An 18,679-nucleotide genomic window follows, 5' to 3' on the forward strand; every position below is an offset into this window, starting at 1 on the left:
TGACACACTGGCCGCTCGTCCCGCATCATTTGCATGATAACGGGATGCACGGTAATCACGGGTGTCTGGAGAAAAACACGCACAGCCTCGTTTTCTTTCTTTTTTTATTCATTAATATCAACGTGTTTTTCTAACATTTCTTCCAGGACTTGTATTTTTTAAAGCAGCTGCAACATTCTTGCGGGATGAGCTACTTTGTGGTTGTGAAATGTGCCTGGGAGTGTTTACATGCACACAATTAGGGAGGAGAAGTGTTTTTGTGTGTGTTTGAGGTGATAGTATTAATCATCATTATTATTGCCCAAGATGTCTAAGATTACAAACTCCATGAGTAAGAGCTGTTTTTAATCTGTTTGAGTCTCGAGCTGCTTTAGCTACGGTCTGTTTCAGCTTTAAAGGTGCATTATGTAGTTTTGAAGAGGACATTTTAATCAGAATAAAATTATCTTCACTGATTAACTAAATAAACAATCTCTCTTTTCATAGCTGAATAAACAGACTGACCTTAAAGGACAACACAGTTTCATACTGTTTTACTTTGTTTATATGTGGCGGACCCTGCCACCTTTCTAGCCTCAAACAGCGTTCTGGGGACCTTATTTTCGTCGTTATTTTTGACAACAGCTCGTTTATTCAGGGAGAGAAAAATATTTCTGAGTTTGTATTATTACCTCAATATTATATCTATTAAAATGTCTGATTTTGAATTTCTTCTCCTTTAAGTGCTCCTTTAAGAGACAGACAATCAGAATATTTTCCTTGAAAACCTGTGAATATTGTTTTTTTGGCCTAATTAGATGAATCAAGTAGTTAAAAGGGCACTATGTTATTTTGGAGAAGAAATTCAAACTCAGAATTTTGATATTTACGATGTTAATGAGGTAATAATACAAACTCAGAAATATTTATATTTTCCATAACTGAATAAACAAGCTGTTCTCAGAGGAAAATACGGTCCTCAGAACACTGTTTGAAGCTAGAAAGGTGGCAGGGTCTGCCACATATTAACAAAGTAAAACAGTATGAAATTGTTTGGTCCTTTAAGATCGTTCAAGAAAACAAAGACAATTTGTTTATTTAGTTTGTTTAGGCAAAAAAAATCACTCAATCTTTCTCTTCTGATTAAAATTCCTTCCTCAAAACTACATAATGCTCCTTAAGAGACAGACTATCTAAATATTTCCCTTTAAAACCTGTGAATATTGTTTTTTTGACTAATTAGATGAATCAAATAGTTAATCCACAGAAAAAATAAGTGATTTTGTTGATACTTTTTTCAAGATAAGGTTTCAGCTTCTCAAATGTGAATATTTGCTGTTTGAGTACCTCTACTCCTATCACAGAATACGAATTATGTTTTTGAGCGTTGGTTGGATTAAATTAACCATATATAACTTAGAGGTGTCAAACTGGGGTATGGGAGTTAAATCCTTTAGAGGAGGGCCACAAAAAGTCTCTTTTTCAAGTGAAAATGTAAAAAAAAAAAAAAAGTCAAAAGATCCAGTTTCTCAAATGTTTTTTGATTTCTCTTTGGTATGGATAATCGCTGGTGCAGTTAAATCCTTTGAGGAAAGTCCACAAAAAGTCTCAATTCAATTGATACGAGTCCAAGTCAAGTCTCATAAGCAACTTTCAAGTCAATTTCAAGTCATCCTTTCAAAGCTATTAAGTATTTATTACATACCCGGGTCAATTAATCAACTAGTCTATCAACAGTAGTTTGTCAAAATGCCTAAAATTAATTTCTTTGTTTTTGAAATGAGAATATTTGCTGGTCCGCTGAGCCATCTACAACTGTAAAGAGTGTATTGGGGGTTATCGAGTGTTGGTTGAGGGAAAGAAAAGGGACTTTAAATGTCAAGACCATCTTTTGATGTGCATTTTAAAAAAATATATATTTTCTGATATTTATAGGTTGAACAACTACAACTTCTTAAGTGAGAAAATAAACGCCTGATTATTCAATAAAATGTCTTACTGGTTAGTTGCAGTCATAAACCTAATAATCAAAAACCCATGGTGTGTGTCACGTGAAAGATTTGATGTCTTATTGTATTGATTTATTGAATGTTTTTAAGGAAAAACATTTTCACTTATGTTCAACTTAAGTCTCAACTGTGCAGCTCTGCCATGAAACAAACAATCCCTGACCCCACATATCAACCTGGTGACGTCAAAGTTGCATCAAGGTCCTTTTCCCCATTACCTTGCTCTTCCAGTGTCCTTAACCTGTGACTACACAGAGCTGGCTTCAAACTGATAACAGGTGTGTGACACAAACATACAAGAATGTAAGAGAAAAGTGCTCCCTTATGTGGCTTTTGTAAACACATTCTTAAAACTGTCAGTGACACAGTTTTGGCCAGGCATGAGAGAGCAACACCAGTGTGGATAAGCTGGCGAGGACTACCCTCTAGTGGGGAATCAGTACTCCTGCCCAGGCAGCATGCGTTGTGGGCAGTGGTAGCAAAAGTAAGGTTCAATCACTCCTACATTTTTCCCAGCTCCAACTAGAACTATTAATAAATCTAAAGACACACACGACAACTTAATTCTTTATTGTACCATAGTACAATCTGTCATACAGATTTTATACAGTATGGATCAATCCCTTGCTTGAGTTTATCCATTCATTTGTACTGCCTTTGCCATCCTTGGTCATTAGCCGTCATTTCCACCCCCTTGTATTGAATGTAAAAGCGCTGTCACATACAATAGAACAACTTAATACAATCTAAAATAAATAAATCACTTTAAAACAAACTAATATCCCAGGAATAGCATTGTATCTGATAGTTGTTTGCCTTCATAAATCAAATAATGAAGGCCAGCCAAATGTCAGTGGCCAGCCCAAGCAGATGACATATTTAAGGCAAATAAAGACTAATTGAATACAAGTGGAAAGCTTTTACTGTATATACATCATATTTATATATAAATCATGATGTTCCATGTGTGACGTGCTTTGCTAAATTCAACATTTTCCAGAGCTCGTCAGCCTTGACCTCCCACTTGTCGGTCTACATGCAGCGATTACTATATATGACCAAAACAAAACAGGAAAAACACATCTCACTCCTACAAACTCTGGATCATCGAACAATAGATCGCACCACATGTCTGTATTTAAAGTAATGTGAGGTGAAGCAGATGCACATGACAAGGCTGAGAATGGCAAAAAAGGCAGATCTGTACATGGCTCCTGAAAGAAGGAAAATGAAGATGTGTTTTTTGTCCTTCAGTTCTCCGACACAGTCTGTTAAAAGTTGGGTGCTGTTGCTATGTTTTGACGTGTGGTACTTTGCATCTCCATTTCTTCTTCGTAACTTCAGCAAGGAATTCAAAAAGGCCTAGTGGATAAGAAGTGGGGAGTCCTCTCACTGATATTGTCTGTAGTCTCCAAAGGAAGGGGAGGGCATGGCAGTGGGGGCGGGTTCCTCTGCAAACTGGGGCCCTGGAGAGAAAAAAATAATGGTGAACTTCAGAATGAGATGACAGCTGCTGTGTAATGGATGTAGATTTATTTATGTATCTATTAATGATACAAGCTACCAATATCAGATGTATTACTTACCAGTTGGGAACTGTGAGGAGGCAAACCTCGTAAGCAGGATTCCAGCGCCCTCTATCAACGCCAGCAGGATACCTCCCATGGCTGCAGAGCCTACCATGGCTACTGGTCCATCTACAGAGGAACAGGGATTGTTAATATATTACATGAACACAGTACACTCGTCTCCACAACTCAAATAAGTAGATTAAACAGGGAAGTTGATATGTTAGTGTGTTAAAAAGGACACCCACGGTTAAATTTTCACAACTTTTTTTTCAAGTATTTTCTTTAGGAGGTCACCAGAGCTTGCACAGCCATACAGGTGTTTTCACCTGTCCTCCACAATTAAAACTGTTTTTATGTTTAAGGTAAGTGGAGCCTGGCTGGATCACAAGATCACCAAAGTTAATGTACTAAAAAGGTGCAACAAAATGAACAAAGACAGTGACAAAAAGATGTGAATCGAGCTTGATCTCTACATGCCCACACAGTCCTGAGAATAAATTTAATCTGGCAAAGAAAATTAAAAAAGCTTTGTAGGTGGACACAAAAAGTGTGTGGGACAGGGATGGTTGATTAGAGATTTTGAAAATAACAGGGAGATGAGGTTACCAATATTTATTTATCCTTTATTTGTGCAGGAAGACCTTAAGATTCTTTCAACATTCTCTGATTGTTTGTTTTTCACAATAAAAGATGTGTGTCCTATCTGTGATGCAATAAAATGTGTTTTTCCTGAAAAAAATAAAATTAAAATAAGATTAAAGTGATTCCAGTATGTTTAAGTGCAATTTTATTTTTTATTTTTTAAAGTTTTAATAATATTTTGATGATTATCGGGATAATATTTTGAATCACAGTTATGTTGTACATGGTAATCGTATTGTCATATTCATATTGTCCCATGCCCAGCTGTAGGGTCTAATTATAACTTAGCTCACATTAAAAAATGAGAACATATATGGTCTCACATGTAGCACAGTCACAAAACATAACAACTTTAGTTAGTCTGCCTAAATCCAGTTTAAATACTATAAACTGGACAATCTCAAACTAATTCAATTATTGTCAGTGTCAGTGTTGAAAATCAGTTCAGCTGTCACACGATTACTGCAATTAGTCTAGAACGGTCTACAAGAAAACTAGATTTTCAGGAGGACTCTAGTGAACAATAAACAACATCAACAATCTTTAAGCTCTCACTTCCTGCACTAGAAAGTTTTGACAAGTCACAGTGACGAGCACAGAGCCTCACTCATACATGTTAGTGCTATCTGTTGACTGTTAACAGCCAGCTTCTAAGTTTACTCACTTCTTGCAGCGAGGATCGCTCCAGTCATGGCCCCACTTGTGATTGAGTTCCAGGGATCCTCCTTCCCTCGTACTTTTACTAAACCACAGTCAATCATGGAGAAGAGGCCTCCCCATACTGCGAAGCTTCCTGTTACCCAAAAAAGATTCAACAAGTTAGGACACTGTGTCGGGCTATTTTGCCATTATTTTGAGTTATATTCAACCAAAAATGTTTTTTTAGTACAAGGGTACACAACAGTTGTAGGCTCAGAAAGTGGCTCTATTTGTCGTCTGCTCCTAAATGAAGAATAGTGAGCTTGGGTTCGTGTCTATTATGCCAGTTACAAAGGAGACACATTAAAATACTATCTGAATAATAATTTTTTTTTCACACTCTTTCTCTTGGATATGCAGTAAAATGCATGCACTGAAGAGCCTGCTGTGGTAACGGAGAGCAGCGAGGCAACACTAGCAGGCTGACCTCTATACAGCTCATGTCTGAGCTTTAAGAAGGACAACAAGGCAGTATATATTTAGCCATATTTTCATGAAATGACATGGGAACATGGGAAATTGCAGTAGTGGTTTTAGGCAGGACAGTGGATGTTCTGATACTTTTTCCAGCCATGATCAACTTATCAAACTGGGAATTGTAAGTAACAGAAATAACATGACACCAAACCTCCACTTCTTGGCAGATATCTAAATTCGACAGTTATTCGTACCTCCAAGCTGTGGGGCTCTGGTCTTGATGGCAGTCATGCTACCTCTCATTCTGTGGCTCATCCCCTACAAGAGGAAGCAACAGCAAACACAGATCAATGCAAATTCATTGTCAAGAGAGGATATGATGAAAAATTGCAGATTATATCAATTTAAGACATGGTGGAAGAAACAGGTTTCCTTGAAGTGTCACTAAAATTACTGAGAAGATACCACACTGACAGAGAAAAGCACTTCTTTCCTTTACTTGGTACTGGTACTTAACCTAATAGTTTATGTTTAACTATAGTATCCAGTGCTGTGGTGGACAATGACATTTCTGCAGTCAACTGTGCCATTAACATTGGACAATGACAAAACATGGTGTAGTGCATGCTCTAAAACAGGTGTTAAACCAGTCCCATGTTGTTTGTGTTATGTTTTGTATTAGGATGTTATAATAGTTGTACCTAACTGAGGCGATGCCGCAAAGAACAGTGTTAAGCTACATGACTCAACTTACTGAGGGTGCGTTTCTGAAGCCTTTTACTGCCTGGAATATTCCTCCTCCAATAGCTCCCATGGTGAAGGCTCCCCCGCAGTCATCCACAATCCTCCAGGGACTATAATCAAATGACAGCCATTAGCGTAGGACATGATCATATATATTAAATAGCATTAAGTTGTATTTATAGGTTTAATGATCTCTAGTAGCAGGTTCAGTCTTGATATGCCCCATGAGTATGGACTGGAAGCCAAGACTGATTGTAGCGGAACAAGCACTGTCTTATCATGTTAATATGTAAATACAATAAAGCTAATCTAAACAAGAGTAGATTTGTGTAAAATGAATACCAAGATATGTGACCTCACTGTTAACTTCAAGGGCATCTCCACTTAAGAAGAACCAAAACACAGTAAACACACTGTCAACAATTAAAAAACAAAATATCTTGAGAACCGTTTCCATTTATTTCAAAAGCTGCTTGTTAAACTCAAAACTCCTGGCTGAATAAAACTATTGCACACATTAATTTATGAGAAACTTGCAAATCCTTATGTTGCTGTGTACCACCTGGTTTTAGTGACAGCTAAACCTAATCCAGGACAGTCCTACTGGATGATACCAGACCATGGACATAAACATGTCACTAGTAAACAATGGCAAAATTATCTTAACTCTACATCTACACTGTCGATTTCAGTTTCTACGTTTTCTGATGAAATCTGACATGTCTCGAGTAGCCCTTCTCTCGGCGTTGAGCAACCCTCAGGCTGCCCCCAACAGATAAAGTTAGCACACAGGTGGCTAACTTGGCTAGCTTACCAATATGCTAACGCAAACAACCATAACTGGGCTAATTTACTCCGAACAGCTAAAATTCTCACAACAGCGCTTGACATTCACTGTAGATCACATAACAGCTTATACAGACTCAGTGACTTGAGTCGATACACAAAATGTAATGACATGTGGGTAAGTAAACCGACAAGGTCACTAGCAACGTGATTTAGCTACAGCGGTGTAATGCTAGCACACACTGCCAATACAGTTCTATGTAAAGTTAGCATGTGTGCTAACGCTAGGTAGCCAACCAGATTTCACATGTTTCGGGTTATGCCACACGTCGTACCACAAAAATAATTATACACACTTGAGGTGGTAGTTACGCAAAATGGAGTCATGAAGATGACTTAGCAAAACACAGACGAAAAATGTATTTTATTTGGTTATAAGACTCACCATGGTTCTCTGGCATACTCCTCCATTTTGTTCTTTCGCTGTTCCCTCTGACGTAACGCTTATCGGCAACCTGACGTAACTGCACAACGTGATATCTTAAAGGGACATTTCATGTGTTTTTAAGCAAAGCGCAAGGGAACAAGATGTCTCATTATGGCAACACGTTATTATCTGGTAGGGAATTCAACTTCTTATAGCAATAAATGGATCTTGTTGACCTTGTTGTTCTGTTGTCCCGTGAGTCATCATTGCATTAAAAAGTCTTATTTTTGGGACCTCAGGGACTCCGTACTCAACTTTAGTTTGGTAACTAATGTCAGTGGTTCAGTCAGAAGGAGGTGAACCGGTATGTCAACATGTTTTATGGCCATACAGTTAAACAAGGGATTGTAAAGTTTATCCTGTTACCATAGAAAAAAAGTTACAGTAAAAATAAATAAAAGAGACAAAGGTGACAATATATAACATTTAAAGCTTTGAAATTCAAGGAATATGTCAAAGAAAACAAGCTGCTTTTAGGATACATTTTAAAGGTGCACTGATCATTCTGGGCCTTTGTTGTAGTTTGTTCCAGACTCAAAGAGAGCAATAATAATAATAATAATAATAATAATAATAATAATAATAAAAAGAAAAGAAAAGAATAATACAATCTTCTTTGGAATAGAAAGCCATTATGACAGAAGCACTTTTTTCCTTAAGCATTATCCTCAGTGTTAGGCATGGGATTTTGCTGGATAATGGAAGAACCCCATTAGCTTAATTAAATTATTTACAGGTCATGTTTTGACCATGCCCTGTGATGACCTGGCGACATGTGTACCCTGCCACTCGCCTAATGTCAGCTGGGATACACACCGCTGTTTTTTACAGATGAACAGGGATAGTTTTGTGCCGATCCAAACCAGAAGTGCTACAATTGTGAGTTTCATAAAATTGTCTATTGAAAAATGAATGTGACTTTTACTTCTGAAACCAGGGGCACCCGAAATAGCTACTCCCACCCTGTTTTAATACGTTTATTATATTATCTGACACAGGCCTAGTGTTTATATGTAGCATATTATTAGATATATTTGTTTTGAATCAGATTTCCACACAGCTAAACAAGGGTCAAGGGTCATATTCCAGGAGAGGGGGGCCAACAGGGGCCCAGCAGCTCATTTTGCCCTGGGCCCCTGAGTAGATTAATGCAGTCATGCCTAAATGTGCAGTTAGCTTGAAGAGTAAACTAAACATGCGCATACTGTGTGCCTGATGTAAACATCAACCAAAAACTGTTGATATACTAGAATCAGAATTAGAGTTACCTTCTACATATACATCAATACAAGTCTCCTTAGCTCTCCTTTGTTGGGCGCTGAACAACCCACAATATCAACATTTTCATTCTTCCCCTCTTTTTGCTCCATCTGAGATCAGTGCTGTCGGTCAGGGGAGCAGCCACAGCCAAGAGACAGACCGCTGGCCTGCAGCCCATTATTAGGAACGAGAAAGGAATGAATCGCAAAGCAAGCTTTCATTGCGAAATGCCCAAATATAGGCATTTCGTGGAGAGAGAGAGAGATGGAGACATAAACTGGCCTGCTGCTGCTGTTGGTGCTGTTCTTCTGTTCTCCTCTGAACACTCAGGATGATGGTGGGTCAACAGCAGACAGCTCCCACTGTTTCCCTGCAGCTTCAAACATGTTATGTAAAAAAAAAGTCTAGATGGCATGTAAATGAGTGTATAAATGGAGGAGAAATCTTTACATTAACTTCATTAACTCAGTTGTCAGGATTCCTTAAAGAAGTCCTTTAAATGTAGTTAGAGATATTATTTACACTGCATGTTGATACATATCTGTATATGGCACTTTAGATATTGTGCATAAATTCCTATTAACAGCTTGATCTGGAGTATATCGTGAACAGTGTACAATTTCAATGGAAATGAATGACAGCTCAACAGATGTTTATACATACATACATTGATTTATCATAATGAAAAATATTGCAAAAGTCAGTTGTATTTCATTTTACACATGCTGTACATATTCTCCTTAATGATATCAGCCAGGCATAACATAACACTTGTGACTTGTCATTGCAACATAACCAGAATCTTTTATTGAAGACATACAGGCTCTGTAAGAAAGGCGTGTGTAATCAGATATTAATCTTTTGTTACACAGTACATATGTGAACATATGTGAGTGCCACTCTGATTTTTGTTTAACATAATAAAGTCCTTTAGTAACGACATTCACTTTTAGTATGGTGTAAATCAACAGCGGGGTTGATATCAAGCCAGTAATAGTTTTCCAAATCCCCCTAAGATTAAGACATGTCGATGTATTACATTACAAGTTATGTAAGGTATGCAAACAACCCAGGCTAGAATGATTCTGTACAAAATATAACATCAGATACTGAAGGGCAGCCATTTTAACTTCCTGATAAAAATGCATGATGTAATTATTTCCATGCTCAAACTCTTTCGTCATGCACCAGGATTCCTCTGGGCTGCTTTCCAATCCATTAAACCCTGCCTGAGATGTCTTGAGATTTGGCAATGAGACACACAATCAAAGACCACCTTGACCTTTTTTTTTTTTTCTCACCCAGATTTTCTTAAGTCAGGCCGCCATGTTTGTTAATTCCCTGATATTTCCGCCATTTCATAATTCCCAGTTTGAACGGATTTACAAGTATAAGGTGGATTCCCCACAAATAAAAAATAAATAAATGGTCAAATTAATGTCCACTATATTACTGATCAATTTTCGTATATTAGAATTTTATAAAGAGTTGTTTGAATCTCTTATTAAGCTCAACACACGCTCCCACCACGCTCACATTCAGATGCATACACAAGCCCACATGTTATATGATCGGCTTCATATTATCTAGTGCAAATAACCAGCAAAGCGTCAATATGAACTGAAGACAAACAACCACAAAAAAACTCATGGCGCTCTCTGCAGTCGGCTAATAGAGAGCCCTGCATCACTCATTCTCCACAGAGTCCTTTTGGTCCAGTGTTTGAGGGGAGAACTCATAGTGAGGGCTAGTCGTCCAACCGATTGGACATCTCACGTTTCGCTTTCTCCATCCGTCCCACAGCACAGTTCGTCGACTGCATCCCGGGGTGGAAAGTAGTGTTAACTGTATCTCCTTGAAAACCTGTGGTGAGATGTCTGTTCTCCCTCGCTCTTCTGTTTCACTTTAGATTCCAACGGGAAATGTTACTGCAACCATTTTGGCACCGGCACCTGGGGAAAATAAAACATAGGTATGTTAGAATATACTGTGGCTTAACTAACCTATGCATAAACTGATTGTACATACCGCGTTATGGATCCCACTGCTATCCTTGCTAAGACCTGCCCTACTCTGCCTGTTATATGATGCCTTTGTTGGTTGGGTTGTTTAGGTTCATTGCCCTTGAGTAGTCTTCTCCGTTTACTCCAATGGACCATTTTCTTTTAAAGCAATGGCCGATCACAGAGCCTTTCAATAGTGCCCGGAAGTTAGCTGTAAATACTAGCATCCCAGCACTATAAATCAATCAATCAATCAAACATGTATTAACTACAAACTGCCAACGAATTGAACTGACACAGTGGATGTAGACAACAACAAGCACAACAACCTCTTAGCTAGCAACCTAAATGCTAAAAATGGCAAGTAATGCTAACACTAACACGGTCGCTAACGGTACAAACCTAAACAAGCAGCTCTTACTATTTCTTTTGCGGGGATTTAGACATTTTAATGCCAGGGCTCGCCTCCCCATGTGCAAAACAAGTTCACCCCAACACTATTTTGCTTCCTGTGTCCTGGGTTTAGCCCCGCCTAAGATGATTGTGAAAGGAAACAAGTACTAGCCAATCAGAGGCAGAGTAGGACAGGTCTTTGCAAGAAAAGCAGTCGGATTCATAAAGATGATTACGTACCTTCTTGAGTTGTTTAACATCGCTTCCTCTGATCGAGGCGAGCAGTTGGTCCCTTGAGTTCTTACTACCGCCTGGGCCTTTCCCATCCAGCTTCCTCTGCGACACCGGAGTCAGAGAGTTCCTCAGGGAGTCTACATTCAGCATAGGAGGTGGTGGCGGTGGAGGTCCACCCCCAGGAGGAGGTGGAGGTGGCGGCGGAGTTGGACCTCCAGCTCCTCTTTTAGGAGTCAGCTTAGGCGATGGCATTGGCGAAGGTATTGGAGAAGGTTTGGGTGAATTTTTGGGCGAGCTTCTGAGAGATCCTCCACCACCCGTCTTGGGCACCTCCAGAGTCCCCTTCTTCTCCCCATTGGCCTGCGCCTGCTTCTGCTCCTGTAGCCGCTTCTGCCTCTGTCGGTCCATGTTGCGACTCAGTATGTTTGTCGTGGTCATCCTGGGACCAGCTAGCTCAAAGTGGTAGCCCAGTTTGAGCAGGGTTGTGTTTTCTTTCAGGATCTTGGTCATCTCCATCTCAGTCTTCCCACCACAGATGTGACGCTGGTTCTGAAAGCGGAGCTCAGTCAGTGTGGAGTTGTGCGGCAGCGCCTGGATCAGAGACAGGATGCCCTTACCAGTGAGGTGGTTGGAGTCCAGGTTGATACTGGTGATGGATTTGTTGCTGCGTAGCGTGCCTGCGAAGGCATAAGCCACGTGGTCGTCCGCGCGGCAGTTGGCCAAAGCAACCTTCTTAACGTTGGTGTTCTTGTGCAAAGCTTCTGCAAACTCGATGAGTGTTTTCGTCTTGATGACCTCCGAGTTGTTGACGTTGAGCTCGGTGAGGGAAGGGTCGTTGCTTCGTACCTGCTCCATCAGCTCGTCAAACATGCTGGAGTCTTCGTCCTCCTCCTCTTCCTCTTTGGCCTTGCTGTTCGGGGTGTTTTTGGCCACGCAGTTGCCAAGTTTCTCAGTATTCTCAGCTTTTTTTACTTTGCCTATGCTTTCCTCTTTCTCCCCTACTTTCTTCTCTGTGCTGATCTTCTCCTTCTCTTTCACGTGGTCACTGTGGTTGACCAGCTCTTCTCTATCTGTTCTTTTCTCCGCCTTGTCATGTTTCACCTGCATCTCACCTCTCTTAGATGGTTGTCGCTCAAGTTTGACGTCAGGCTTGTTTTTATCTTCAGCTTTTTTCTCCTCTGCTTTGGGCTTCTTCTCTTCAGATTTACCCTCTGGAACCTGGTTCTCTTGTACCTTGCTCTGCTTCTCCAACATTTTAGAGACGAGTCCTTGTGTCCTGAAACCCTCCGATTTTCTTTCCTTTTCCTTGCCCACCTCCTTTTCTTGTTTCTCTCGCAGCTTTGAGATAATGTCTTTGGTTTTGCTGTCATCTTTTCTCCTGCAGTCTTCCTTCCTCTCCTTTTCTCTGTCATCCTTTTTCTCCTGTAACTTTGAGATCATATCCTTTGTTTTACTTCCTGTGCTCTCTCTGGTTTCTCTTCTGTCTCTTACCTTACTGTCCTCATGTTTCTCTTTCTCCTTGGTTTCATCTTTCACGTCGCTCTCTTTGCTCTCCTGCTTCCGGTATCTACTTGACAGCCGACTTCGCTCCTCTTTCGAACTGTCTTTGCTGTTTCTGTCGTCCACCTTCGTGTCTTTTTCGTTCGAGACACTAGCTTGACTTCGCAACTCTACTTTCGTGTCATCGTTCCCCTCCTGGCTCAGGCCCATCTTCCTCAGATATTCCTGCTTCCGGCTCTCCTTCTTTGACTCACCCTGCAGGAGGAGAAACATGAAGAGCATCATCAGGAGAGTAATGCAGTTAAACATACACCGATAGCAAAAATAAACCATTAAAAATGTCCTTAGGAAGGAATGTGTGTCTCTTAAACCAAAATAAATCACAGCAAATACAGAATGAGGGTGCCATTTTGCAAAATTTAAAGACATCTTTAAAGTCCCATTATTGAAATAACTTGGCTATACAGTGCAGCCATACAGTATATAAATCATGACATGTACAGTACGATATAACACCAAATATCCATACAAATACTGTGTTCATTTACTGCCAGACGGCTCCTCGTCCATCTGCTCGCTGTAAACACACACACTCTCCCTGACATAATTCGGCATGTGTGTTTACAGTCAGCAAAAGGACAAGGAACCATTTTACAGCGGAGGGATACATTTGCAGCGAGTAGCCTGCAAAGTGTTTGATTTGTGAGTCTCCATCTGTTTTGCTGTGCGAGGCCGTGGCCCTGGCAGATGTAGCCTTAAAAGGCAGTGAGTGTAGGAGCAATCAACCAAGGAATTCCATCAGGCCGGGATTAAGAAGCTCCGCAGGACCGTCGACTGAAGTGCCTCTCTTTTTTAAACACGCAAGAAATCTGGCTCCCTGACACTCGATCGAGGGGGGCTCACAAGTCTTTTACATCATGTCACAGGAATAAAGGAGTTTTGGTGTGTTTTTATGTTGCTGTTTTTTTTTCCTCGCTTGTGAGAGGATGATTGAGGATGTGAAATGGATGTAAGTGAGCCTCGGAGGGGACAACAATGTTTTTCCTGGCACGGAAGAAAGCCCTACACTATTTATGAGCTGATGAACCCTGGGTGCATGAGGTCCAGTTGGTGGTTTGCTTCAAGCACATGAAAGCTATCATTAGAATACCTCTGGGGCAGTGGTTGTTACATAAGGCTGTAATCTATTGCTCATGAGTGCAAACATTTGATTTCAAAAAGACTTCTAAAATCACTCATCTGCAGGATTTATAATAACAAACTGCTCAGGTACAAACATTATAAGAGAGTTACGGGAATTAAACATTCATTTCTTTTAAGTCAAATCCAAAACATACCAGATAAGGACTCAAATGAAGCATTCACAAACCTCAAATGACTGTTCCCTCTGACTGAGCCTCCCTTTAGGATCACTCTCCCGTCTGCCATCCAGTTTAGCACCCCGGACGTTGTTGCTCGTAGGTGGCTGCCCTGGTTGACTCTCCCCTTGGGCTACAATCTTCCCATCCTCTGGGGTAAGGTCTGGCACTTTCATCATGTCCTTCTCCAGCTCCTCCACCTCCTCAGGGGAGAGGGTGGACAGCAGGTTATCCAGGTCTGGGTCCTCGCTGACCTGACGGCCCGTACGGGTCAGGCCTCTCATCTTTCTCCTCGACATGGTTTCCTCAGGCTTCTTGGGTTTTAAAGGCTAAAGCAGTGAAGGAGAACAGAGAGATTTTCTTTGGAGATGCTGATGGCGTTAGCACGGCCAATCCCTTTATCTGATTATTGTGTAATTTCTCTCCTGTGGTGAGAAGCTGAGTATTACCGTAGGTCAGACACTGGTGTCCTGCTGTCCCGTCACGTCCCGCTCACCAAAAAGCCACGAGAGGCATCAATCCTGGTGCAAAGAGGCTGGACTCGCAGTCTTGCAGTGAGGGGTACCAGTGATGAACTGCGAGAGCCTCGCATCATCAGAGTGGACTGTGAGGCTGGGACATTCTTCGAAATCCTGTGAAAGTGCATGTCCATATTTAGTTCAGGGTACACACTCCTTTAAAGGTAATGGGAAGGGCTGAAGTTTACAGAGATGTCAGAGCAGAGTTACACAGACTTCCTATTACACAATTCATGTTTATATTGAGAGCAGCTCTGACTTTTTTTGTTTAGCAATGACTCTAATTTTAACAGCTCAGGATTTCATATCAGATTTTCTGCCACCAGTGTTTCTTCAAGGAACTATTCTTACCTCCTATTTTCTTGAATTAATATTTTTTCAACAGTTTGGGAACAGGGCAACAGGGCAATACAGTGGTTTTGTTGTGGCCAATGATTTAGGGTGAACAGATTTATTGCTTCACTTTTACATCAGTGGTGGACTTTGGACAGAGGCAAGAGAGTCCACCAGTGATTATTATGGTCAATAAATATGTGCAGTGAAATGCATAGTGGCAAACTTGAGTGCTCAATAAAAGTTATCATCCTCTTGTTTATTACAGCAAAGAAACTGAAACTCTTCTTTTTCTTTTATAAATGATCTTTATGTAATTTTATGGTTTTCACCATTGGGGTTGGCTTACAATCTGCTACTGATATACATAATAAGCATGGGCACTAAAATTCATGTTTAAGGTTTAAAACAAATGACATCATAAAGGAAAGTTGTTTAAAGTGAGAGAGCCTAACCCTAAGAAACGTCATAGTGAGGAACTGAACATTTGTTGCACATTTTGTAAATTTAGAAAAGAAGTTTTAGAATAATTTAAAATGATTTAAATGTGTGATCAGAGCAGGGTGTTGTCATTTTTATGAAGCTGCTTTGATGTCAAATAGATAATGTATAAGCTTTAGCTTCAACCAACAACTTGCCAACATTTCAATATGTACAGAAACAGTTTACATGTATTCTTGTGCTGTATACAACTGAATCGGATCAGATCTGATATTCAATTGATATTTGGAGCAATTTTCTTTTTATCTGATTGCTGATAAAATAAATTACGTTGTACTCTAAAGTAAAGTAAAGTAACTAGTAACGAAATGTATAGTAGTGGTGTAAAAAGTACAACATTAGCCTCCAGAATGTAGTGGAATGAAAGTATTAAGTAAAAAAAGGAAGTACTCAAGTAAAGTACAAGAACTTTACAATTGTGACTAAATACAGTACTTGAGTACATGTACTTAGTTACACTCCATCACTAACAGAATATAAAAATGTAAAATATACTTATATCACAGTTGTACGGCAAACTGTAAGATACATTTGAGTGCAAATACGTAAATGACTAATAATTTGTTGACAGCAGTGCTGCGTGTTATGATGAAAGAACATCTGAACATGTTTAACACTGTCTGTAGGTTAATATGGACATCTAGTGGTGGAAATGATGTAAACACTCACTGAGACACTATAATCACATGTCTTGGAAACAAAAGGACACAGGAGACAGTTGTATTTTACATTCCAAAGTTAAATTTTATGTTAATAGAAATAAAAACTTCTCACTCACTTTATATTACAATGTCATACCATCCATATGACGACAGACACAAAGCCACCTAGACAAGTTATTTTGCCAACTGACGTCAGTTTCATTATTAAAACACACTCATGGAGTTGGTTTAGAAGCACAAATAAACAGGAAACATCATTGAGCAACTGTTATGTCAAACTACATATGAAAGCATCTTACAAAGAAAAGTCCAGTGTTCTCTTTGTGCTTTACAGAGGCTCAACAAAGCTGTACATATGGACGTCGCCATCGGAGGAAACAATTTACGCTGTAAACTAACAGGTCCTGTCTGGTTCATTGCATGGTTTAGCAGTGAGACAAGATACAGCAGTGAGGTCTCAGTCTCAAGGAGAAGTTTACTGATCAGCATGACAACTGTGATTCTTCATGTGTGTTGCTGCCACGTCAGGAAAATATAAATAGATCAGTATCACCTTATAATGTAAACATTTATCGTCATAACAAGATATATTCACGTTACTATGAAAAACAAATGTATGTTACAAAAAGAACTTTTACAACAAACAATGTCTTGTTATAACAATTAACTTTAAATAACAAACCTTTAATACATTTTTATTGTCATTGTACAAGTATAATGACAATATATTTAACATTATAACGTGATGTTTATCCATTTTTCAATTCCGGCTTGGCAGCAATACACTGCCATAACTTTAAGATAAATTATTAAAAACATTTGTTTTCACGTTATAACAAGACATCCTCATGTTATTGGAATAACAACCTTTCTTGTCATAACACTTTACTTTTTATCTTGTTATAAAGTGAATGATTCAAGTTATAACTCTGTAATTTATGAATGAATACATTTATAACAAACTTTTAACATGATGCTGGTCCAATTTTTCTTTATCTCGCTTGGCAACAATACACTGCCGTAAGTTTGAGATAAACTATATTTTCACATTATAACAAGTTTTTAAGCATTATTAGAACAAGACCTTTCTTGTTCTAACAATATACTATTTAACTTGCAATAACATGAAATATTTCATGTTGTAACGTAATAACTTATTGTACAGTGCAATTATATGCCATTTATCTTGTTATAAAGAAAATAATTCAAATTATAACCTGATAGCTTATATTGTTATAACAAGAAACATTTAACGTTATAACGTGATTCTGATCTTTTCTTCTTTCTTTCTTTTTTCTGGCTTGGCAGCGACACACTGCTCTTAGTTTGAGATAAATAACCCCTACATAAAATAAGCCAGGCGTCACCCAGTAGTCTGACAGCTAACTGTACAACACATGCTTGAGACGTCATGTTTTACAGTTCATACATTTTACAAGGGGCACATTACAGAGTAATTACAGGTTACAGGCCCTGACCTCACTGGAGCCCAGATCTGTAAGTGTAAATTTAAAGGAATAGTTTGACAATTTAGGAAACACACCCAGCATAGATTATCTGCTTTCTTGAACGCCAGATGAAAAGACTGATGCCACTCACATATTGCTAAGTGGACCAGCCACAGCCGGTTAGCTTAGCTTAGCACAAAGACTGGAAACTGGGGGAAACAGCTAGCATGTCCAAAGGTGACAAAATCCACTTACAAGCACCTCATGTGCCTTGTAATTAACACATAAATGCACACAGATGTAAAAAATGAACATTTGCCATTTTACATTGTTATATTGTTATGCGCTCGACTTTTCCTGGAGTCTCGACTGGCGACCGCTCCTTGCAAAGAAATCCTTCCGCCACACAACCTTGCAGAAAACGGCAAAAAGTGTCTTTTACACTTGGAATAAACAAACAAGATATAACATTAATAAAATAATTTAATTGTTGCCTCAGGAGAGAGCCAGGCTAACAGTTTCCAGTCAGTCTTTGTCGGCTGCTAAATTAAGCTAACGGGCTAAATCTCAAGCTAACAGCTAGCTTAGCAAACACACAAATTTACCACACAGCCATGAGATTAGAGTTTACATCCTCGTCTTAACTCGAGGCAAGACAGCACGTGAGCACATTTCCCCCAAAATGTCAAACTATTGGTTTAAACAAAATCAATTTTTTCCACAGTAGTTTATTTTTGGCTTTGTAGCTTGTCCAGAAGGTGAGAACCCATTCACAGTAAAAGGTAACCTTAATAATAGTAATAAATACGTAATGGAAAGATGCTAAAACGCCATATCTTATGTTACAATAACAATACATTATGTTTAAAATAACTTGTTACAATATCATAAAATATTCAGCAGAAGAACGGATTTACAAAATATGTATTTAAATAGTTAATCTCTTTTTTCCCCATCATGGTTAATTATTGTAAGGCGGGACATTTCTGTTTAAATCGAGCAGCGTGACCTGCAACTCCCCTGACCTGATATGTTACAAGAGAAATAAACAGTTAACATGAACTTCACTGTAAAGCAGCATACCTGCCATTATGGGATTAATCTCAAGACTCGTTACAAATTCATTTTAAACCAC

General features: G+C 39.2%; 2 protein-coding genes across 2 annotated transcripts; both read right to left on the reverse strand.

The window, feature by feature from the left end:
• Window positions 1–2,543: 2,543 nt before the first annotated feature.
• On the reverse strand, window positions 2,544–7,367 carry timm17a (translocase of inner mitochondrial membrane 17 homolog A (yeast)). The gene is made up of 6 exons (XM_084348473.1): window positions 7,293–7,367; window positions 6,072–6,171; window positions 5,572–5,635; window positions 4,866–4,994; window positions 3,575–3,685; window positions 2,544–3,454 (listed from the first exon to the last, which is right to left on the reverse strand). The coding sequence occupies exons 1-6, from the start codon at window positions 7,316–7,318 to the stop codon at window positions 3,378–3,380; spliced, it is 507 nt and encodes a 168-aa protein (XP_084204599.1). The 5' UTR covers window positions 7,319–7,367; the 3' UTR covers window positions 2,544–3,377.
• Window positions 7,368–9,193: 1,826 nt separating this feature from the next.
• On the reverse strand, window positions 9,194–14,746 carry lmod1b (leiomodin 1b (smooth muscle)). Its single transcript, XM_084348195.1, has 4 exons — window positions 14,532–14,746; window positions 14,094–14,411; window positions 11,231–12,979; window positions 9,194–10,546 (listed from the first exon to the last, which is right to left on the reverse strand). Exons 2-4 carry the CDS (start codon window positions 14,379–14,381, stop codon window positions 10,520–10,522), a joined length of 2,064 nt encoding a protein of 687 aa, XP_084204321.1. The 5' UTR covers window positions 14,382–14,411; window positions 14,532–14,746; the 3' UTR covers window positions 9,194–10,519.
• Between the last annotated feature and the right edge of the window lie 3,933 nt (window positions 14,747–18,679).

Source organism: Pagrus pagrus, assembly GCF_965226575.1.
Source record: "Pagrus pagrus genome assembly, chromosome: 3".
Taxonomy (NCBI): Eukaryota; Metazoa; Chordata; class Actinopteri; order Spariformes; family Sparidae; genus Pagrus; species Pagrus pagrus.

Excerpts from the sequence above, each read along its gene's own strand:
- lmod1b (XM_084348195.1), bottom strand. The coding sequence starts at position 14,381 with ATGTCGAGGAGAAAGATGAGAGGCCTGACCCGTACGGGCCGTCAGGTC. Across the intron at positions 12,980-14,093 it reads AGAGGGAACAGTCATTTGAG|GGTGAGTCAAAGAAGGAGAG; the intron begins GTTTGTGAATGC and ends CTCCTCCTGCAG. Across the intron at positions 10,547-11,230 it reads ATGTTAAACAACTCAAGAAG|GTGCCGGTGCCAAAATGGTT; the intron begins GTACGTAATCAT and ends TATTTTCCCCAG.
- timm17a (XM_084348473.1), bottom strand. The coding sequence starts at position 7,318 with ATGGAGGAGTATGCCAGAGAACCATG. Across the intron at positions 6,172-7,292 it reads GAGTATGCCAGAGAACCATG|TCCCTGGAGGATTGTGGATG; the intron begins GTGAGTCTTATA and ends ATTTGATTATAG. Across the intron at positions 3,455-3,574 it reads CTCCTCACAGTTCCCAACTG|GGCCCCAGTTTGCAGAGGAA; the intron begins GTAAGTAATACA and ends TTTTCTCTCCAG.